We start from the raw sequence: 24,347 nt of genomic DNA on the forward strand, positions 1-24,347 counted from the left end.
TTAGACTGTGCATGGATCGAAAGGGCTCTGTCTGTCTGTCTGTGTTTAATCTCTCAGAACAGTGTTAGACTGTGCATGGATCGAAAGGGCTCTGTCTGTCTGTCTGTGTTTAATCTCTCAGAACAGTGTTAGGCTGTGCATGGATCGAAAGGGCTCTGTCTGTCTGTCTGTGTTTAATCTCTCAGAACAGTGTTAGACTGTGCATGGATCGAAAGGGCTCTGTCTGTCTGTGTTTAATCTCTCAGAACAGTGTTAGGCTGTGCATGGATCGAAAGGGCTCTGTCTGTCTGTCTGCGTTTAATCTCTCAGAACAGTGTTAGACTGTGCATGGATCGAAAGGGCTCTGTCTGTCTGTGTTTAATCTCTCAGAACAGTGTTAGGCTGTGCATGGATTGAAAGGGCTCTGTCTGTCTGCCTTAGTTCAATCTCTGAGAATGGTGTTGGACTGACGTTGTTGGGGTCTGAAGGACTGTCTGTCTGAAATCAGACGAACAGCACTGGAACACTTAAGTCCAGCCTGTCTGTCTGTCATTATTACTGCAATGCTGGCGATAAATCCTTCTTGTCTCTCTCTATTCACACACTGGACAGATGAACATAAGGATGGATTACATGCATGTTATTTTTTATTTGTGTGTATATCCAGATATTTATTTGTTTAGCAGTGGAGGAAGCGTGGCCTCTGATGACGGATTGCTCTAGGATTACAGAGCCTGTGTAAAATGACTAATTAGTTAACAGTATTCAATAGAGGGAAGCACAGGCTGCTGATTCCCCTGGTGCATTAGAGGAACTGATAGGACTTCTGAACGAGTGACTGAGAGAGCGAGTGTTGAAAAAACAGATATGTTAAATCTAATCACCCTTCCAGGAATTGAGCACAAAAGCACTTTATAAAGCAAGGGGAAACCAGGAGGGCTGTCCAACTGTTTTACATGCTGCTTGAGGCAGCAAGGGAGGGAGCGAGCAAGGGAGGGAGGTGCAGGACCAAACAGCACCATTGCAAATTAGGAACAACCCTTGTCTGAATTAAGATTCTTTAAGTATTTTAAGTAGATTTTGTGAGGTCTGTAATGAATGAATTCATAGCACTGGAATTGTTCAGTTTACATGCTTTTCCATCCCCTCCAGTCAAGACTAGCGGCCCTACTGACTCTGGATCACAGGAATCAGCAGTACCAGCAGGGGGCACAGTGCCAAGGAGTCTCCAGAAGCAATGCCCAAGTCTTGCTCCTTTGTTAACCTTTGGAACGTTGAAAGTTGACATGGTCTGAAGCTGGAAGAGTTCAAATTGATTGCAGCACTGTGCCCGGTTGCAGCTGTCTCTAAGTCTGAATGTGTTGTGTTGAAAGTGATGTGATTGGCTGATCACTGCTGCGTACCACTCTGCTGGGCGGAGTTGCATTCCAATATACTGTGTGTCAAACTGTTTAAGTAGACTTTGCTATGCTGCTGTCATGGTGCATATACCACAGTAAGCATTCATCAGAGTCAATCACAGCAAATAGAGCATAGTGAAGGCATGGGTAAGCAGTTTAAAGAACCAACTATGGTAAATGCACAGTACAGGAAGAGCATGGTAACACTGTGCAGAGATACTGCGTTAAACTTTTAAAGGCTCTGCAATATTCTAGAACTAGTAGGAAACCATTTTGGTAAAACTGCTCTAGATTTGCAAGAGCGAACTATTTCTGTGAAAATATTAAAAATAAAAAAAGCTCAGCAAATCCGTCCCAGTGTGCCCTTGTTGAGAAGAGAGAGAAGCGTGCGGTCCTCATGACCGTAAAATAAACCCTTTACAGCAGCCATAAAACCTGCTGACAAGAGCACGTGAGGAAGCTCAGGGAGCACGGGGTGCTGAAGGACTGCTCGGCCCGTTCCATTCACACAGACAGAGCCCCAACAGCACGCCGTGTTACTGCTCTCAGGGATCCATTCACACAGACAGAACCCCAACAGCACGCCGTGTTACTGCTCTCAGGGATCCATTCACACAGACAGAGCCCCAACAGCACGCCGTGTTACTGCTCTCAGGGATCCATTCACACAGACAGAACCCCAACAGCACGCCGTGTTACTGCTCTCAGGGATCCATTCACACAGACAGAACCCCAACAGCACGCCGTGTTACTGCTCTCAGGGATCCATTCACACAGACAGAACCCCAACAGCACGCCGTGTTACTGCTCTCAGGGATCCATTCACACAGACAGAACCCCAACAGCACGCCGTGTTACTGCTCTCAGGGATCCATTCACACAGACAGAACCCCAACAGCACGCCGTGTTACTGCTCTCAGGGATCCATTCACACAGACAGAACCCCAACAGCACGCCGTGTTACTGCTCTCAGGGATCCATTCACACAGACAGAACCCCAACAGCACGCCGTGTTACTGCTCTCAGGGATCCATTCACACAGACAGAACCCCAACAGCACGCCGTGTTACTGCTCTCAGGGATCCATTCACACAGACAGAACCCCAGCTCACCTTCCAAACGGCATATGCATCGACAGCATCCCAAAAACTGGGAGTGCATTGTACCCTGAGCCTGGCGTGGCAATCAATCTGAACGCTTTAAAAAAAAAAAAAAAAAAAAAAAGTAATTACAAAAGAAAATCTCCAAGCATGTCAACTTCAAGTTGCTGGAAAGGTTAACAAATAGGCCAGATGTGATGTCACTGCTGAAACCGAGGCACACTCAATGGATTGCTCAGTGACTTGTCACTGAATTACTTGAGAGAGATTCTGCACACTTTAAGGTCCGCTAACGACCCAGATTGTGGATGCTGCTTCAGTCAATAGTGTAGCCTTTTAACCTGACTTGCAAGCAGAATTGTTTTCATCTGCTTATTTGTGTGTTTTATCAACCATATTCATGTCTCATTTTCTTCAATTGCTTTATTGCTTTTAGTTGAATTGAATTCCTATGTTGGAGATTGAGTAAGGACCCTCTGTACTAACACCAGACTGGTGCATTAGCTGATCATCAGCCTCCTCTACAGTGTGTAACTCCTGGAGTTTTGTGAAGGTCTCCCATCCACACCCTGACTCTGCTTAGCTTCAGAGATACATTGGTAGGGCTGCAAAGAAGTCAGCCAGGCTCAATAGGATTGTGAGATGGCTGAGAGAGCTGCTGCTTGCTATACTTAATAAGGGCACTTGCATAATGAAACCAGGACTGGCATTAAAGCAGGCTGCTGCCTCGTTTCCGCCAGCAGCAGTGATGAGAGGCTGACTGCTCCTCGTTAGGAACTCAATAACAAAACGTCAGAAAGGAGCCAATCAATGTGCCGGGTTCATTAGCAAAGTTATGAGTTTGTGAAGCAAATTGTCTCATTAATCTGCATCCTTGTGACCGTGCTAATTAACCTGTGCAGTTAGACACAAGCGCGCTCAAGATGCCGGTCTTTGTGTGTCAAAGGAAGAAAAAAACAAACCCCTCAAAGGATAACAATGTGTTTTTCTGAAGATCCAGGACAGGTTTCTGGGAGCTGATGACTGGCCTTCACTTCTCATGATCTAAACGCACAACATCTGAAAGAAACCAAATCCCTGCTCCATATGCTCAAAGCTTTTTACTCCAAATCAGCAGTTAATAACGCAATTCCCGTTCCAAAGGGAAGAAGAAACAACTGTGTTTTTTTTTTTACTTTCTGAAAACATCAAATAGTAATTTGGATAAGAGCTTTCAGGATATGAGGCTTCAAAGACATTTGCAGTTCCCTGTGACTGTCTCTTTGTCACATCTCTCTCTCTCTTCTCTCTTATCTCTCTCTCTCTCTCTCACTCTGTGCTCAACCTCTCAATTGGCATTTCTTAAATATCTGAATACAAAATCAGACAGATGCATAAAATAAGTAGCTGGGGCAGAACTGGGGCTGACAGAGACTTCTTTAGCGTGGTCTGTGGATGCACTGGGGCAGTACTGGGGCTGACAGAGACTTCTGTAACGCGTGGCAACCACCCTATGCCTGTACCCTGTAATCCAGCACTAATAAAGCACGCTGGAGCTACTGCACATAAATGCCATTCCATCAAGGGGCTTTGTGACGTGGTACAGAACTTGTTTATGAAATTGTGCAGGCCATCATTCGGGAGTCAGATCGACGGGAGGCCCGAGGAAGATGTTTTGCAGAATTGTCAGAAACATTTGATGAAGTCCAATTTTAGAGCATTTTACAGCACTGGGAATCACCCTGGATTGCATCAGCTTACTCTCCGTTCATATGCTTTAATAAGCAACCATCAGCACATCCCAATCTTCCTCTATCCTCTCTCTCTCTCTCTCTCTCTCTCTCTCTCTCTCTCTCTCTCTCTCTCTCTCTCTCTCTCTCTCTCTCTCTCTCTCTCTCTCTCTCTCTCTCTCTCTCTCACACACACACACACACACTGTGCCTCATCAGTACATCTCTGCCAGACATATTGTTCCTGACAAGGCAGAGCCCGTAATGCTAAATATTTGATCATGTTCTTCAGAGTGTAAATACAAAGGCAGGGGAGAAGTTTGGGCGCTCAGCTTCTTTTGCATTCCTGACTCCCACTCACCTCCTCTGATCCACTCTGATGACAACAGGACCTGAGGAGGCAGCCAGTCATCGCCCAGTCGACCCAGTTTGAGGGGATTGCTTTTCAGCTGGGCCATGGCAGCCCGGGCTGCACTTGCTATCCTGTTTGCAATGCAGAGCTCCCTGGAACAAGCAGTGCATTAGTCCAGTTTCCAATCCAAGGTGATGGAAGAACAGCCCTGCTTATTGCTATAGCCGCAGCGATCTGCTGTATATGCTGCTAACTTTGATAAATGGTCCTGTCTGACACCAATTCCATAGCATAATTACTCAGCATGCCTTCAATTAGCTCACGATACAGGGTCAAGATTCCAACATTATATCATAGCTGACCCATCTGATCATTCTGTTATTATAGAAGGCAGTAGTGCAAGATTTGTAATGAATAAAATATATCTATCTGAAACTGTCATAAAAGTCAAGAGCCCCAAAATTAATTTTCAATATAAACGCTACCCTCTGTCTGGCTGTGCGCACACTGTCTACATTTGAAACAGCACAGTGGAATTCATCGCTTCTCTTTTAGAATGTTGTGTGGGTAATGAGTGGTCCGGGGAGGGGGGAGGCCTGGGTTGAGTTCTCCAGTCTCAGGGGCTCGGGGGCAGACTGTGACTCTCACAGCATTCTGGGAGTCCGGTCCCCATCACCTGATGCAGCCGTTCTTTCCTCCTCGCTAATCCCTTGGGTGCAGCACTGCCCAGAGAAGCTGACACATTACCAACCAACTTTACACTCGCAGAACAGGCTTACTCTACATAAGAGACAGCGTCAGAGTAACAGAGAGCCTGAAAGAGAGAGAGGCTTGGGCTTGGTCAAGTGAACCCTTATATTAGGGGTCGTTTTATTCCCAGTGAAAACCTGGAATGAACAATAGGGGCAGTAGTCAATGTCGTGGCTCTGTGTGATTTAGACTATCTATATTTCACCAAAAATAACCCTGTCAATGTTCTTGCTTCCTCTCTACAAAACAGCCTTTGAAATCTTTCCAAAGATGCATCTCTGATCTCTATCAGCATCTGCAGTCACATGGAAGAGCTTGCAGATAGCCAGCTTCACTTGACAGGAAGAATATCTTTTTTTTTCTTCTTCTCACAGCGCGTGCCGACTTTGCCCTGCTGTCGTTTATTCAAAGTGCAGCGACAGCTCCTCCATTACCCAGCGGGGGCGGCACGCTCACCTTCAGGATTAATTATCCAGGGCTGGCACCGGCCTGTTTAAAAGGGTCAGCTCCTCGCTGGCGGGCAGTTAAACAGCGGCTCTGACTCTCTGTCAGGAACACAGCGACAGAGAGGTGAGGGGAGGCCGTCTACCACCTCTGATTAAAATAGGGGCTTCCACTGTCCTGCTGAAAGAAATCATTTGAAATATTCCTCTCCAGGCAGCAGAGTTAAGAAACCAGGGAAAGCTATTCTAGGATGTAACCTAGTTAATAATAGCACAGCTAATACTTCTGTAATAACCCTTATACTGCATTAAACACAGCAGCACCAGACCAGATGCAATGCAGCTAGAAGCTCACAGTCCAGCTGCACATTGTGGTTCTGAAGCCTTTGAATAAGATTTAGACCAAACATCTACCAAGGTCTCTACTGTGGGTAGTGGAAAGAAATGCAAAATGTTTCGTGTGTTTGCAGTTATGCCTAAGATAGATAGATAGATAGATAGATAGATAGATGGACAGAAGGGTGGATGGATAGGTAGATAAATAGATTGATGAATAAATAGATAGAAAGGTGTTTGGTTGGATGGATGAATGAATGGGGGGGCTGATACTGCTTTGATCAGCCGGGTGGCAGAGTGAGAGGAGGTGGCAGCCCTCTGCACAGAGAGTTTTAATAAGACAAAAAAAGTTTTCAGTGTCAGGGAGTGACATATTGAGTGACAGAGTGACACTGCATCCTACATCCTGCTTACTGTGAAATAAGGAATGGGGGCCAGGGCAGGAAATCCTGTCAAATGTTGCTGTTCATTTTCCTTTGATTGCAACTGAGCACACCGGTGGATAGATGCTGTAACTACAGTTTTTTTTAAAATAAGCTGTCGATGGGGGTGGCACTTTTCATCTATCAAGCTGGCCTTTAAGCTGACACACTTTTTAGCAACTGCCCTTATAACCTATTCCCATTGTAAAAACACAGCAAAGTGTAATACAGCTTGAGGAGGCTGTGTGGTCCAGTGGTTAAACAAACAGGGGTTCAAATCCCAGCTCAGCCACTGACTCACTGTGTGACCCTGAGCAAGTCACTTAACCTCCTTGTGCTCCATCTTACAGGTGAGACGTTGTTGTAAGTGACTCTGCAGCTGATGCATAGTTCACGCACCCTGGTCTCGTATCTTGTAAAGCGCTTTGTGATGGTGGTCCACTATGAAAGGCGCTATATAGAAATAAAGATTTATTATTAATGAAAACGTGGCAAAGCACAGGTAGGCATTGTAAAGCACAGAGGTGTAAATGCAAAGTATACTGTGCAAATTTATGGCTGTACCGTGGTTCACAAACCGGTTCCACATATCCATCGAGAGGAACTCCGTCTGTGCTCCTTTGCTTAACTAACACAGTCTTTAAAAGAGCGCTGATAGTCGGCAGGGGGGCTCTGAAACAGCTGGCTGTGCCCGACCTGCAGGGGTGCCCTGCTGAGCAGGAGAACGATATATATATATATATATATATATATATATATATATATATATATTATTTTTTTTTTTTTCTTGATTTGGATGAATTCAGGCAAGGCATGAAAGCGGTGCCTTCTGGATCTCTCCGAGGCAGGGGGTGATGCTGTCAATTACCCAGCCTTTATACTCGGCAGCTCTCCTGTCACTCCGTGCCAGATGACAAACCGGCAGCGCTACCCCAGCCAGCACTCCATTAGCAAGGCTCACTGAAGCACAGGGCCTCTGCTGCTCTTTCATGGAAATACCTGCTGTTATGAAAAAGTAGACTTTCTGCTGGTTTAAAAGCACAGTTTACACAGCGTTGCAGTACCATGTGCCTGTCAGGAGCTTTTCACAAGTGGTGTGGGTGTCTTTCTCTCTCTCTCTCTCTCTCTCTCGCTCTCTCTCTCTCTCTCTCTCAAGGATAACCTTGAAAACATCTCTCTCTGGAACATCTCTAAGGACCCCCGGGCTCATTCTCTAGTGCCCCTGCAAACAGTACACTGCACCTCAGCGATCCAGTATAATGATCTTCAACACAGAAAGGAAGTGAGGAAGGCAGGGTACACCAGCAATCAAAAAGTGTTATTGACTGCTGTGTAAAAGTATCAAATCTCATTACAAATAACAAACCCAGTAGTGTAAGGGAGACGTGCAGATCCCTCTCTGTCTGTCTCTCTCTATCTCCCTCTCTCTCTCTCTCTCTCTCTCTCTCTCTCTCTCTCTCTCTCTCTCTCTCTCTCTCTCTCTCTCTCTTTCTCTCTTTCTCTATGCTTTCCTCTGTTCTGAAACTTAAAAAACACCCCATCTTGTTATGTTAATTCTTGTTATATACTTTTACTTAGCATTGTTTTAAAGCAGTTGCAAGAGTCTGCTTCCACTAGTCTTTTTTGTCAGTGAACTGTAAAATCTATCAGCTGCAGACAGAGAGAGAGAGAGAGAGAGAGAGCGCTGCTTCCTCAGTGTGGGCTCCCTGCAGGGTTTGCATGCGAGGCTTGTGATGCCACTTGTGAAAGCAGATGCAAGTCTTTGCCCCGTCTAATCTCCCTGCCATCCCAGGAACATTAACTTGACATTTAGAAATATTGTTCCTGAAAGCCATTATCTCGCTGCTGCTGCACTTTCCAATCTTTTATTTTGTTTTGTAGATCTCTCTCTCCCTTTTGCTTATCTTACAACAGCATCTAACAATTTACGAAACCTAAAAATAAAAGCATTTCGAAATTCTGCAAGGCATGTCAAAACGAGAACAACACGCAATCAATAAATACAATATTCGAGCTTGTTCTTCTGCTTGAATAAACTCCTTTTTAATCCCAACTCCAGTTGGAGAGCCTGGAGCGCCCAGCTACAGCAGCACCTGCTCCTGAGCAAACAGGAGCTTCTAGAAGTGATTCTTGCTAATACAATAACACCACAATGCCTTACCTGTTGTACATATCCCCTTAGAAACATTTCCCATAGCAAAAGCGTTGCAAAGTGCAATAAAGTCTAGTGAAAACATGCTAAAGAACAGGGTTAGGGTTAGGGTTAGGGTTAGGGTTAGGGTTAGGGTTAGGGATAGGGTTAGGGTTAGGGATAAGGTTAGGGTTAGGGTTAGGGTTACTGTTAGGGTTCGGGTGGTAAACTATAAGTTTCTTGCACTTTACTATGTTTTTACTCTGGAGAAACGTTTATAACTTTTATAGGTCTATATGCAGAGGGTCTGAATTGTGGTGGTTTTGAAGGAATTCAGGGTTTGAATGTTATGAATGGTATATGTTGGAACAGTACAGCGCTTTGCTTGTGGGAGCTCTGTGTGTTAACGGGATGCGGTAGAGGTGTCCTAATCTTATAGTTGAGCGTTTTCAAGTTATGGATGAAAGAACCTCAAATAGAAAACGTTCTTGGCTGATATCACAGACTCTGGTTAGCTCTAATCTCAGACTGCCTCATTTCAGGTGCTGGAATCCAAGACTAGTGCTAATCAGGGTGTGTGAAACCAGCCCAGCGCAGTACGTGGTACTTTATAAAGTTCAAGAAGGGTTACTATATAAAGGTAAAGAAAGTTTTCAGTTTGATGTAAACAACTCAGAGCTGATGCATTATGCTTTGAGTCCAATGATCACATTACAGTCTTATCAGTTGAGGTATTTTACAAGCAGTTACATGCATTCCTCATGTCAATCAATGAGTCTATGGCATGCAAAGTGGACCCAGTAACCAGTAGCTATGGCCTTGCACAGCTCTGGTATAATTAATCAGCGTGAGAGCTGAGGAAAGCGAGAACTATGTAGCAGCTATTCAGTGCGCTCAGGAAAAGTAAAAGCATATGTATCTGAAGCACCAGCCTTTTCTGCAGGGCTAATGAACTGATACGTGGTGCTGAAACAGCAGTCTGCTGTGGGGCGCTGCAGGTTGAGCGCTGTGATTGGAGGGGAGATAGAATACACAGCCCTGTACATACAGCTCGGGTAATTGAAAGGGATATGCAGCAAATTTGATCTGTCAAGCCAGGATTTATGCTTATCCATACCTGGCTTCCCTGTCATTAAGAAAAAGATTGCTATTGATCCCAGGAGAGAGAGAGACAGAGCCCCACTCCATCACTTGCTGTGGAGACTGCTTGCTGTCTCTCTCTCACTATCTCTCTTCCACTGTCTATCTTTTTATCTTTATCTCTCCCTCCAGAGAGGCTGACAGGACCACCTCAATCACTTGAAACATAAGACAGATCTCCTGCTGCATCTCTCTATCCAGATCTTATATCTTTATCTCTCGCGTCTCCTTGATCTGGCCCCGTTATTTCTCTCCTCTGCCTCCTCGACCTCAGTGCTACGGGGACCCCGGGAGGGGAGGCCATGACTCGCTTCTCCCCTCCATTCTCCTCTCCCTGGAGGGCCTCTTACTGCTCTCTCTATCACTGTACTCATCCTCATGGCGACTTCTCCCTTACTCCCTCTGTATCTCCCTCGCCTCCTCTCCCTCACCCCCTCTCATCTCCCTCCATGCCTCCTTCTCCCCTTTCTCTCCCCTTCTCCCTCTCCCTCTCCCCCTCTACTCTCTATCCCACTCTCTTTCTTCATGTCTCTCTCTCCTCCTCCCCTTCTCTCCTTTCTCTCCTCCTCTCCCCCTCTCCTCCCTATCCCCCTCCTCTCTCTCCAAAACACCCCTCCCCCCCATCCTCCTCCCCCATCCCACCCCCACCCACTCTCCACCACCCTCACGCCCCCTCTCCCCCCCCCTCCATCTCCTCCCCTCCCCCCCCCCCCCCCCCCCCCCCCCCCCACCCCCCCCCCCCCCCCCTCCCCCCCCCCCCCCCCCCCCCCCCCCCCCCACCCCCCCCCCCCCCCCCCCTCCCTATTGTTTGGACGAAGGTTGTACCTCGCGATGGAGCGCTGCGCACACACACACACACACACATTTACACACAGACAAGCATGCACACACACACACACACACACACACATGCACACGCAAACACAGACACACAGGCAGGCACACACACACACACGTATTTACACACAGACATGCACGCACACACAGACGCACGCATGCACATGCACACACACATACACACACTCACACAGGCATTAGTTACAAAAACTATTTAAAGTGTTTTTTTTAGGTGAAATTGTTTTTATTTTTGATCTTAATATGAACCATGAGCTGAATCATGTTGCATAAATAACTAATAATACTCCATCTGCCTAAAATGAGTAAAATAACCCAAGCAGAGCGAGTGATGAATAATTAGACAAAGTGTTTGTGTCAGCCATCCCCCCAGTCTGGGAACTATATTCTACTCCATCCCTAAACTCTAACCACTAGGCTACACTGCCTCCCTCCCAATCCCTCATGTTGTATTGACTCCGCCATGGAGAAACTAAATAGCTGTATAAAATTTCATGCGCTGCAATTTTTCAAGATCCTTGTCTCATTTCTCCTACAAAGTGATAATTCTGATTTACTGGCAGCAGTTATTAGAGATGCCAGTTCCAGTCTGTTACTGGAACACCTGGAGCAGTGCCACCCGCCTCTTATCCAGGGACCCATCCCCCTGCAGGACACAAATACCCTTCATCCAGGAAGCTGACGCAGAGATGGCATTCAACAACCTCGACGCTCCCTCCCTCTCTCCCAGCGCCTAGCCTCTACACTGCGTTCCCACCAGTCCCTTGGCTTTACCTGTTGCAGCCTAGTGTTTAGAGCTGTACTGGGAGGCAGTGTAGCCTAGTGGACAGTACTGGGAAGGTGGACCTAACCCTCCTCTTCAACTTCACCGACATTTGATCCTGTCTCCGTGCGATTTTTGCTTAACCCTTTCTGTCCGAGCGTCTGGGAATTGTCCATGCATAGACATACAGTGCGGTACATGCTCACCGCAGACGAGGCGGTTTGGGTCCTGTGCCAGACAGGAACAGTCTGGTTTGTGTAGCACATGACAGCAGCAGGCGCCTCCCAGGTTGAGTCAGGCAGGTCGTAAGAGGGTCACGTTTTCTCATCCACAGAGATCAATGTTGGCAAAGCACACTTCTCCTGCCCAGTCACCGCTCGGGAAACCAGAGCAGAGATCACATATCAACTGCAGAGCAGCACTGAAACCCATCTCTCACCAGGAAGGGCAGGCTGTGAAACTGAACTGTCTGTGGTAACACCAGTGGACAGAGCTGGGAGGCAGAATTTTGCGCTGAGATTTGGGTCCTCTGTTCTGAGCAGAACGCTACAGTGCCCATTTCTACCAGCAATGGCTCTTCTACAATCATTGAATCTCATCAGAAACAATGGGTTTGAGTGGGCATTTGATATTTAGCCTGTGTTATCGCAGTTTTCCATAAGCACCTACTGGATGCTACTAATAACTCCCTGTGCTGTGGCGCTAGCACAGTACAGCTCACTCCCCTGTCCTGCACGCTATCTCTCTATCAAAGCTCATGTACTGTGAGTGCTGTAGATTATATGAGACACCACTGGGGCCTGCAGTAGCCTATAATGGCTCTGTGTCTTGATTGTATCAATTCAGTGTTTAGACATCAGGATGGAAACTGAAGCAACACAAGCTTGCTCTTCTTTCCTTTTTTTTTGAGAAATGGGGCTGGCAATGAAAACAAGCCGCTGTATTGAATTTCAAGCAGTCTGAAGATGAATGTGTAAAGGTGGCTGTGAAGGAGCACGGCCTGACTCAGCTCTCTGACGAAGAGAGGTGGAGAGACAGACAGGGACGATACCTGTGGTGTTTGTTACCCACACTGGAATTCCAGAAGCTGCTTCTGTAGTTAGCGAGCGACACACCAACCTGCCCCTAGTCTCTGGTCTTCTAGTCCAGTGATTTAATTTTCCAACCATGCAAGGGATTTGACGCTTAATAAATATCTTTTTCACTGAACAATTTTTCCATTGCTTTATATGGGGAAAAAACAGCATCCTAATATCATGTGTTTGTGTCTTCCATATGACCCTGTATAAAGACTGAGGTTGCTATGTGTGAAAGGGTTAAAGTGCCTCATTTACATCTTGGTGATCCGAACCCCGGTACACAGAACTGATCTATAACCTAGAGTCTGAGCCATGCTGGCACGATGAACTAGATAGACTAGGCAAGGCATTTTGAGCAAGATACAGTCAGGATTAGTGTACTTCAAAAAATCAGACGCAGAGTGTGTGTGTGTGTGTGTGTGTGTAGGAGCGGGTGTGTGTGTGTGTGTGTGTGTGTGGGATTGCAGGTGTATTGCACACTGTAGTGGGCTTATCTAACTGTCCAGGGGGAGCAGAGTCCCAGTTAACTGTCCAGGAGGAGCAGAGTCTCAGTTAACTGTCCAGGGGTTGCAGAGGCTCAGTTAACTGTCCAGGGGGTGCAGATGCTCAGTTAACTGTCCAGGGGGTGCAGAGGCTCAGTTAACTGTCCAGGGGTTGCAGAGGCTCAGTTAACTGTCCAGGGGTTGCAGAGGCTCAGTTAACTGTCCAGGGGGTGCAGAGTCTCAGTTAACTGTCCAGGGGGTGCAGAGGCTCAGTTAACTGTCCAGGGGTTGCAGAGTCTCAGTTAACTGTCCAGGGGTTGCAGAGTCTCAGTTAACTGTCCAGGGGTTGCAGAGTCTCAGTTAACTGTCCAGGGGGTGCAGAGTCTCAGTTAACTGTCCAGGGGGTGCAGAGGCTCAGTTAACTGTCCAGGGGGTGCAGAGTCTCAGTTAACTGTCCAGGGGGTGCAGAGTCTCAGTTAACTGTCCAGGGGGTGCAGAGTCTCAGTTAACTGTCCAGGGGGTGCAGAGGCTCAGTTAACTGTCCAGGGGTTGCAGATGCAGAGTCTCAGTTAACTGTCCAGGGGGTGCAGAGGCTCAGTTAACTGTCCAGGGGGTGCAGAGGCTCAGTTAACTGTCCAGGAGGAGCAGAGTCTCAGTTAACTGTCCAGGGGGTGCAGAGTCTCAGTTAACTGTCCAGGGGGTGCAGAGGCTCAGTTAACTGTCCAGGGGGTGCAGAGGCTCAGTTAACTGTCCAGGGGTTGCAGAGGCTCAGTTAACTGTCCAGGGGGTGCAGAGTCTCAGTTAACTGTCCAGGGGGTGCAGAGTCTCAGTTAACTGTCCAGGGGGTGCAGAGGCTCAGTTAACTGTCCAGGGGGAGCAGAGTCTCAGTTAACTGTCCAGGGGGTGCAGAGTCTCAGTTAACTGTCCAGGGGGTGCAGAGGCTCAGTTAACTGTCCAGGGAGTGCAGAGGCTCAGTTAACTGTCCAGGAGGAGCAGAGTCTCAGTTAACTGTCCAGGGGGTGCAGAGTCTCAGTTAACTGTCCAGGGGGAGGCTCAGCAGAGCAGAGTCTCAGTTAACTGTCCAGGGGGTGCAGAGTCTCAGTTAACTGTCCAGGGGGTGCAGAGTCTCAGTTCACTGTCCAGGGGGTGCAGAGGCTCAGTTAACTGTCCAGGGGGAGCAAAGTCTTAGTGCCACGGGTTTGATCTGCTCTTCCAGTTTATTTTTAGTTTAGTTTGATTTCATCTGCAGAGACAATAAATACACACTCTATCTCTCTCTCACACACACATGTGCAAAGCCCTTGACCGAATGCTGTGGATGACAGATGAATGATTCTATAGAGAAAGTGTGTTACAAGTGCCCCTCCACCCCCTCCCCTCACACCCTTGCTGATTTGGTATTCAATGCGTTCTGCATGCTATTAATCAAAGAGGAAGTGTAACGCTAGCACAGCAGGAATGCAGGCTGGAAATCAAATCAGAGACCCAGCAAGCTTCTCCAAAAGAGGTTTGAAGGGTAATGCTAATGTTAGGTTTTGCATAGGCTTCAGGAGGACCATTTATTTAGCTTGTAGTGCAGTAAAAGAGGACAGCATCTTCAGCACATTGAAAAATAAGAAACTAAAACTAAAGAAAAGGTTTGAGCTGAGCAGAGAGCGACAGCAGTGCTTTGAACTCTTTAGTGCCCCCCAAACAACCCTGAAGAGAGGACTTTGCAAACTCAGCAGTCACAATTTGTTTGAATTGCTGTTTTTAAATTGCAGTGTTCAAGTTGCTTGAGCGAGAAAGTGTCTTTCACTGAAGCTCCGAACCCAGTTCAATAGAATCACTGCTGAAAGTTTGTTTTATAATCCTGGAGCAAAAGCTCAGGCAAAATCTAACTGGCTGCACTCCATTGGTCAGTCTAGTTGTGCTCCATTGGTTCCCTATGATCTTTGTCATGTCCATGAAGTTTACTGGACCTCACTGAGCCTGCTTGCCCATGTGAGGTCTGACCAGATCACTCTACAAGAATAGGGATACCATATGACTCCATGTTCTCTGGGACAGTGCAGGCTTTTTAACTGGAACTGCTATGCATTCTGGGAAGTGTAGTCCTGCTGTGAATGGTAACCATTTACAAGAAGTAGTGGACACAGACCTGTCCACTTTCACTTCTATAAACTGAAGAGGCCTGACCCTGCTGTCCTTTTGCTTACTGTTAGATAGGTCCTGTTTTTCACCGTGCTGTAATGACAGGGCAGTGCTTATTTATATTACTGAGATCAGAAAGGATGCTATTGTAAGAGAATATCCAGGCTTGCCTTGATTTACACATTTTAGAACTGAGCAATTAAAAAAAAAATCTGAGACAGTGTTCATGTTGTGCAGCCAGATCAGAGTGTAGCACAAACATTTCATAGTAAAATAACTGCAGCATCAAAATGCATTTGAGATAAAGAGGAATGAAGGGTCTGTACCTGACTCCGTACGTGATAATCTCCCGCTCTGTGTTTGTACAAGTTTCACATTTTTCTATTACTATTACATTTACTTTCACTACCCTAGAGAATTTCAACACAACCTGAAGAGGGAAGTGAAGAATCTCCGCACAATCCTGAGCCGTATTCTGGAGCGGCTGCAAATAAAAGGCAAACACTCAGAGTTTGAAGTGTTCTCCAGTTGTTGCATTATTAAAATGTGTCTTTGCACCTGATCCAAAATAAATGGGAGAGTGTGTGTGTGTGTGCATGCGTGCGTGTGCATGTGTATGAGTGTGTGTGCGTGTGCGTGTGTGTGTGTGCGCGTGTGAGTGTGTGTGCATGTACGTGTGCGCATGTATGCGTGCATGCATGTGTGTGTGTGTGTGTGTGTGTGTGTGTTCGTGTGCGTGGACTGAAGGGGGCAGGCCAGGATTCAAAAGCTCCAGATGTGCCCTGCTCTTGACCTGCAGTATTAAGAGCTTTCTAACAGCATGGCGGCTGCTTAGCAGAAAATAAACCGCACCCCTGGGGATGCTGAATGCTGGCATACCAGCATTTCAGTGAAAGTCGTTTTTAGTCTTTTAAAACTAATCCGTAGTTTAATCTAAGAAGACGTACATTCTGCTTGCTTGTTTTACATTCTTAAAAAATGTAAAAAATGATAAAAATTCAGCACTGTGCTCAGAGCTGTCAAAGACCTGAAGAAGCTCTTTATACAGAGTGTCTAAAAACAAAACGAAAATATTATGTCAACTCTTATTACCTGAATGAGTGCACCATAAACTTGCAGCATTGTATAATATAATATAATATAATATAATATAATCTTTCTGCAGGGTTTCCTTCCTGTCTCACTGGAGAGAACAGGAGAACTCCATGGTCATTAACCTGCCTTGCCCCTTTGACGGCGCTCCCTGCTGTAACCGTGTCTCTCCCTGTTGTTTCTCCAGAGGCATTTGACGTGGTGGTCTGGCACGCCCTCAACTACACGGCGCTGCTGTTCCGGGGGCCGTGGGCGGGGCTGGAGGGCGAGGCGTGGGGCCCGGTGACGCAGCTCTTCAAGGACGTGTCCCTCTACATCCTGGGCTTGGACACCAGCGTGGACGACATGGTCAACTCCTTCTTCGACAGCCTCTTCCCCGCGGTGTACCGGCACCTGCTCAGCGGGGCCACGAGGGGCTCCCGGGACCAGCCCTCGGAGGAGTGCCTGAGGGCGGCGCGGAGGGACACAGGGGCCTTCGGACCCCTGCCCAAGCTCATCATGACACGCATCTCCCGCTCCCTGCTGGCGGCCCGCGTCTTCCTGCAGGCGCTGAACCTGGGCATCGAGGTGGTCAACACGACGGACCACCTGCGCTTCGGCAAGGACTGCGGCCGCACCCTGCTGCGGCTCTGGTACTGCCCGCACTGCCGGGGTCTGCTGGAGGCCAGGCCCTGCCTGGGGTTCTGCCAGGCTGTGATGCAGGGCTGCCTGGTGCAGGTGTCTGAGGTGCAGCCCTACTGGCAGGGCTACATTGAGGGGCTGGCGGGGCTGGCGGGAGGCATGCGTGGGGGGTACGACCTGGAGAACGTGCTGCTCAAACTCCACACCCTCGTCAGGGATGCCGTGCTGCACGCACACAGGAACCGGCTGCGCCTGGCCACCCTGGTGAGTCTGCCCACCAGAGGGCGCTCCGGCCCTTCCTACATCACTGCAGGGGTTCTTGCATCAGGTCTCTATAGAGGGTGGGGCCTGCACTGCAGGGTGTCCTGGAAAATCCTGATAACCCACAATTTCATTTATTTTAGGTAACCTGTCCTTGCATCCTATTACCAATACAATTTCCCAGGAAGTTTTTCCACCACATAAAAAAAAGAAAAAGTCCAGAAAATTGTTTTTGATGGTAAAATGTATCGATTCAGGCAAATCCTGAAATCGTAGGATATCACATTTTTCTGGGAGACCCCCTCTTACGCTATGGCTGGTCAGTGTTCTCCTCACTGAATTGTGATTTCAGACACCGGGTATTAGTTTGTGCAGCTGGGAGAGCCTGTGAAAACACACTTGAAAAATTATTTTTAGTTTAATTAATTTTTTTTTTTTTTTTTTTTTTTTTTTTAAAGCGTGAACTTTTGACATGAAATCCCTTTTCTCCCAAGATTACATACAGCATGCTGCTACAGTACTTAACATCTCAATTATTCACATGCTCTGTTTCATTATTTCAGCAGCTTTGCTTTGTCCTTACACCAGTGTGAATGATTGAGCGAGAGTCATGACCAGGAATAACACCCAACAGGGAGATGCAGCTTTTATATTGTAATGTTTAGCTGCCTTTTTGTGACCAGCTCAATTCAGCACACAATCTCTGACAGTAACAGGTCCTTATGCCTCTGTATCCTTCTCTCTCCTCTCTTTCCCTCTGCCCCTGCATCCGTACTGGGAAGCTGCATGATTTATGAAGCTCTATTTTTAACAGTTATTGCGCAAAACGGAGAATAGACTTGAACACTCGCACACATGGGAGGGAGTCCGGCAGACAGAACCAGGAGACGGAAGGGCGGAACTCTGTGTGTCTGCGTGTTCTGTTCTAGCATCGCAATCTCTTCTGTATCCACACTCAGTGCTCTGTCACTCAGCCAGGTTCTGTACCCAAACCCTTGGAGGTAAGAGCTTGAGATGCGGTAGGAAGTTCTATATATCTTTGTTCAGGGGAATAGACGTGACTCCCGAAACTCAAAGGAAACCAAAAGAAAAAGTTACAGTTCTTCATGGTTCTGGTAAAAAAGATATTTAGCTTTCTTATTTTGTTGACTAATGAAGGCCCTGGGGTACCCAGTTCTGTATCTTGCTTCATCCACAACTCCAGTAACTCCAAGTATTGCAACAAGCAACCACAAGAGAGAGAGAAAGACATTGTCTGCAGATGAAATCAATTTGTCAGGAATTATTACAATTTCTCCTTTCTCCGCACGCTGCAGTCGGCCAGTTGGTTAATGAGATTTGAAACCTCCCTGGGGGCCCGTAGCAACGGTTTTGTAGGCAGTCTCCCCCGCACAGGAACCCGCGGAGCTCCGTGTCAGCGTTGCCTTGGGGCACCATAGCTCTGTGCACCATCTAAACCAGAGAGAGGAACTTAATTACATCCACTTGTCCTCGGGGTGAGAGGTCAGCTGTCTCCCTCAGCCATAGAGAGCCTCGCTGATACAGAATTAGATTTGAAATTAGAGTCAGTCATTACTATTTGTCGGGCACAAATCTCCCAGCTCCCATGCCTTCCCTCAAGAGCTGGACTTTGAACCTGTTTCTACAAAACTTTCATTTCCTTGGCTTCAATACCAGTTCCACTGTACTTTCCCCCCTCTCATTGTACGTGGCTCTAGCGGTTCTTCTTTCACTTTGTGATTTGACCTTGTCAGATCAAATCTCTGCTCGTTGTTCCACTCATTTTTCCTGGCTCAAGGACGCGTGCAGCTGCACGCCTGTCTCATGACATCAATTCTCTTCTCAAGCTGATCTACTTCTGATTTATAACATTCTGGGTATTTACAAAGTATCTTATGCTCGTGTTTGTGGCGTCTCGTCGCCAGGCCGAATCCTCAGACCCTTTAGAAGACTGTCTTTCCAGACAGGACTGAGGGTGCCACTGAGAAAGGCCTGGTCGGAAGTCTTTAGTCTCGATTTCAGTGGGAACAGTCTGGCCTGCGTTACCAGCTGGTCCCTGGCGAGCAGAGCCTCACAGGTGACCAGGAACACGAGGGGAGATCAGATGGGATCTGCTGGGTAAACACAGCCAGTTAGTGGGAAGAGACTGTGCTTGCCCTTGCCCAGACCTTGTTGGGAAGTGTTACTGAATTGATCAGGAGCCAGCCCGTGCTGATACCTGCATAGTCACCTTGATCTTATTAAATTAGGGAATACAGACACAGCCGAGGCAGATTGATTACAGGTTGGACACAGCGCTGGAAGGACTCCAGTCGGCTCAGAACAGATCATGATTTAGCTGCAGTTCTCAAAAAGGCAGTTCTAATAAACTGATGTGTCAAAACAAGTACCTCTGCACCATATATCTGTTCATATGTATTAAAAAAAAAAAATTAAAATTTCCAAAACACAGCCAAGAAATTACAAAGATACAGCAATAGGGACAGGACCTAGGTCACTCACGGTTTCATATAGTAATAGGGACAGGATCTAGGTCACTCACGGTTTCATATAGTAATAGGGACAGGACCTAGGTCACTCACGGTTTCATATAGTAATAGGGACAGGATCTAGGTCACTCACGGTTTCATATAGTAATAGGGACAGGACCTAGGTCACTCACGGTTTCATATAGTAATAGGGACAGGACCTAGGTCACTCACGGTTTCATATAGTAATAGGGACAGGACCTAGGTCACTCACGGTTTCATATAGTAATAGGGACAGGACCTAGGTCACTCACGGTTTCATATAGTAATAGGGACAGGACCGACCTCACTCGAGGCTTCATGAATTATCAACAGAACTTCAGCATCCTCTGCGTTCCAAAGCAACACTGATATAAAACAAGCACAACAGCGCAACATACGCGCATCGCAGCAAAAACAACAAAACAGAAAAACCAGAGAGAGAGAGAGAGAGAGAGAGAGAGAGAGAGAGAGAGAGAGAGAGAGAGAGAGAGAGAGAGAGAGAGAGAGAGAGAGAGAGAGAGAGAGAGAGAGAGAGAGAAATAAAAAAACAGTTGTGGCTTATCATGGTGTAGATCCCTCTCTTTCTCTCTCTCTCTCTCTCTCTCTCTCTCTCTCTCTCAGAAGACAGTTCATCAGTGATAATTACAGTGACTGACTGGGCTTTTCTCTCAGGATTCTAGAATGAACATATTAAAGTCTGTTGCCGTGGAGATTTATCTCCTGTATCCTGAAAAGTGCAACAATGTAAACTTTTATTCCTGTCATAATACCGCTGATAGCCTGACTAACAGCAATAAATGGAGTCTGATGGACTGTTTTAGTCATAGTGTCTTTAAAGCAGTGTCTGTGTGGGCTTGTGGACTGGGATGGAGGCAGCGTGGCCCAGTGGTTAGAGTTTATAGACTGGGATGGAGGCAGTGTAGCTTAGTGGTTAGTTTATGGACTGGGATGGAGGCAATGTGGCCCAGTGGTTAGAGTTTATAGACTGGGATGGAGACAATGTGGCCCAGTGGTTAGAGTTTATAGACTGGGATGGAGACAGTGTGGCCCAGTGGTTAGAGTTTATAGACTGGGATGGAGGCAGTGTGGCCCAGTGGTTAGAGTTTATAGACTGGGATGGAGGCAGTGTGGCCCAGTGGTTAGAGTTTATAGACTGGGATGGAGACAGTGTGGCCCAGTGGTTAGAGTTTATAGACTGGGATGGAGGCAGCGTGGCCCAGTGGTTAGAGTTTATAGACTGGGATGGAGGCAGTGTAGCTTAGTGGTTAGTTTATGGACTGGGACTGGGAGGGAGGCAGTGTAGCTTAGTGGTTAGTTTATGGACTGGGATGGAGGCAGCGTGGCCCAGTGGTTAGAGTTTATAGACTGGGATGGAGACAATGTGGCCCAGTGGTTAGAGTTTATAGACTGGGATGGAGACAGTGTGGCCCAGTGGTTAGAGTTTATAGACTGGGATGGAGAGAGTGTCCCAGTGGTTAGAGTTTATAGACTGGGATGGAGGCAGTGTGGCCCAGTGGTTAGAGTTTATAGACTGGGATGGAGGCAGTGTAGCTTAGTGGTTAGTTTATGGACTGGGATGGAGACAGTGTGGCCCAGTGGTTAGAGTTTATAGACTGGGATGGAGGCAGTATAGCTTAGTGGTTAGTTTATGGATTGGGAGGGAGGCAGCGTGGCCCAGTGGTTAGAGTTTATAGACTGGGATGGAGACAGTATAGCTTAATGGTTAGTTTATGGACTGAGAGGGAGGCAGCGTGGCCCAGTGGTTAGAGTTTATAGACTGGGATGGAGGCAGTGTAGCTTAGTGGTTAGTTTATGGACTGGGAGGGAGGCAGCGTGGCCCAGTGGTTAGAGTTTATAGACTGGGATGGAGGCAGTGTAGCTTAGTGGTTAGTTTATGGACTGGGATGGAGGCAGTGTGGCCCAGTGGTTAGAGTTTATAGACTGGGATGGAGACAGTGTAGCCCAGTGGTTAGAGTTTATAGACTGGGATGGAGGCAGAGTGGCCCAGTGGTTAGAGTTTATAGACTGGGATGGAGACAATGTGGCCCAGTGGTTAGAGTTTATAGACTGGGATGGAGGCAGTGTAGCTTAGTGGTTAGTTTATGGACTGGGAGGGAGGCAGTGTAGCCTAGTGGTTAGTTTATAGACTGGGAGGGAGGCAGCGTGGCCCAGTGGTTAGAGTTTATAGACTGGGATGGAGGCAGTGTAGCTTAGTGGTTAGTTTATGGACTGGGAGGGAGGCAGTGTCATTTAGACAGTGAACTCCACTGACTCCAGCCTGGTGTATAACCTTGAACCTGCATTCTGTCCTGCAGCACCAGGTCTCCTAACAGCACCGAGCCCTGCAGCAGCCCCAACCCCTAATGAACATGCCGAGCTCAGCCAGCTTGCTTTCTTATCATGAATCATTATTCAGTGGGGAGGATGTTCCAGCATTCACTTAGGAGAGCAATACAATTAGTTGTTAGTGGTGTGGCAGATTCAAGTCTGTAATAAATCCCTGGAGAAATTAAAATGGCAAATCGTTAAACACAAGCAAAACATTAACATGCATTTGCATTTTAATTACACCTGGAGAGCGCGTGTGCGTTTGTCTCTTACTGATAGAGGTTTGTGAGGCGTTTGCACAATGGCACTACGCTTCAGAGGGAAGGTTCTTATTTCCACTCTTGCTATATGGGACTTGGGGAAAACAAAGTGTAAAAATCCAAGCTCTCGAGTCCGAAGTCTTTTCCCCCCCCCCTTAGTTTTAAGAAGAGAACGGGTATTTGTGTCTTTTGATTTCAATCAGACTATTTTACTTCTTGGCTATCTACTATGTACTTTTCTCCCTGTCCCCCGCAGGTCAGCAGTATGTGTGGTCACTCCCCACAGCGGCTAGCTCATTCTGTCCACTCCCCAGAGGATGGACCTGCTTACCAGCGAGGGCTCAAGAGCCCCCCCGTCGACCCTCACGAAACACTGGCTGGACGCAGAAGGTACGGTGCATTTCCACCACACGACCACCAGGGGGCAGGCTGTTGAGTCTAAGATTCCACTGCTGTCTGTGGCTAACAGGACCTCCTTAATTACAATGTAAAAACGAATCTCACAGCAAAAACAGGGCAAAATAACTTGGAAGGTCTTTTTAAGGACTGAAGTTGTTTCTTACTGGCTGTGTAATGGAACATTAACCACCCTGTTGCTACTATGCACTTTTGTTAAATACAATATAAGTATTTACAGCACAATGGCTTTGTTAAGTACATACTGTTAGTATGTGGAGCTCCAGCCTCACAATCACTGAAATGCATGCTAAGTGCATGTGATAAATATGACCCCTTCTGTCATGCATGCTCACGTGCAATGTGTTAAGTTTCCTATCTATGTGTCTACGTTTTAACAGGAAAGCTTCTCCATCCCATAGAGTTTACACAGACAGTTTTAAACATGTCAGCCAATTAAAACATGGTAACATTGTGACTCCTAACCCAGGTTGTTTGTGTACCCCAAGGGAGTTCATCGACACCCTGCAAGGGTTCACTCATTTCTACAGCAGCCTGCCCGAGGCTCTGTGCAGCCGCGAGTCTGCCGTGCTCAACGACTCCCTCTGCTGGAACGGTCAGGACATCGCGGAGAGGTGAGAGAGCCAGCCTGCTGCTGCTGCTGCTGCAGCGAGGGGGGAATCTTCTATTGAGTTAAATGCAGGAGCAGAGCTGCCCATGCACAAGGCTTGCGTTCAGGGGATTGGGAGAAGTGTTCATTCATACATCATGCAGGCCTTGTACAGTACCTGGGAGCAACAGCCTCTCTACAAAGGAGCATGGCATGAGCACAGGTAATTCAATCCACATGATAACAGGGCGGAATCCAAAGTGAATCAGAACCCAGAGGAAGGTCACAACATATTCAGCTGCCATTCCTGTGGGATTCATTCAGGATTCATTCGGAATTTGTTATTTTGAAGCGTTGCAGGTTTAGTTTATTGAAAAGCTGACTAAATAGCAGCAGCTGCACGCAGCTTCATACACTTCCAGCCCTTTATCAGGAGCAAACCTTTATCAGGAGCAAACCTTTATCAGGAGCAAACCTTTATCAGGAGCAAACCTTTATCAGGATCAAACATTTATCAGGAGCAAACCTTTATCAGGATCAAACCTTTATCAGGATCAAACATTTATCAGGATCAAACCTTTATCAGGATCAAACCTTTATTAGGATACTTCAGAAGCGATCTTGTGGAGTTTAATGAGCCATATATGCAAGCATGGCAAATCACATCATCATAATAATAATAATAATAATAATAATAATAATATCTAGATACTTTCAAGCTCCCAATTCCCTGTTCTTCCACGTTCAGTACATTCTGTGGGTAATCTAAGAGGTGCAGTGCTGCACTGCAAGGTGAAATATCTGTTAAATGAAGAGCAGTGATGAAGTAGATGGCGGTAGTGACTGGGCGCCTGTGGGGGTTCATTAACGCTGAGCAGCAGGAGCGCACCCCTCTCAATATCTCTCAATGTCAGTCCCCCACCCCCACCTCCCCTCTGCTCCTCCCCAAATCTCCAAGCACACTCTGCTCAGGGCAAGGGTTCTGTACTGAGTGGCAATGGATGCACAAGAAGGCAGCTACAGTGGGACAGTGCTGTCAATGGCAGAACGAATGTAAAAACCTAGACAGTCTCAGGCAAGCCAGCCCCTGAAAAGAAGCCAGTCTTTAATAAAAATTGTAAACAGGCCCCACCTGCTGGTCAAACTGTGGTAGTGCTGCTCATTGTACACAGATGATACAAAGGAACGGCATGGT

General features: G+C 47.1%; 1 protein-coding gene across 1 annotated transcript in view; it reads left to right on the plus strand.

Moving 5' to 3' along the window:
* The window catches only part of gpc3 (glypican 3), a 71,561-nt gene that overhangs the window by 16,788 nt on the left and 30,426 nt on the right, over positions 1 to 24,347 (plus strand). The window contains exons 3-5 of the mRNA XM_041256040.1: positions 16,354 to 17,051; positions 22,403 to 22,536; positions 23,052 to 23,177. Of these exons, the coding sequence (XP_041111974.1) occupies positions 16,354 to 17,051; positions 22,403 to 22,536; positions 23,052 to 23,177 (958 nt within the window). The remainder of the gene's footprint in view (positions 1 to 16,353; positions 17,052 to 22,402; positions 22,537 to 23,051; positions 23,178 to 24,347) is intronic.

The sequence above is a fragment of the Polyodon spathula genome, chromosome 7 (assembly GCF_017654505.1).
Source record: "Polyodon spathula isolate WHYD16114869_AA chromosome 7, ASM1765450v1, whole genome shotgun sequence".
NCBI lineage: Eukaryota > Metazoa > Chordata > Actinopteri > Acipenseriformes > Polyodontidae > Polyodon > Polyodon spathula.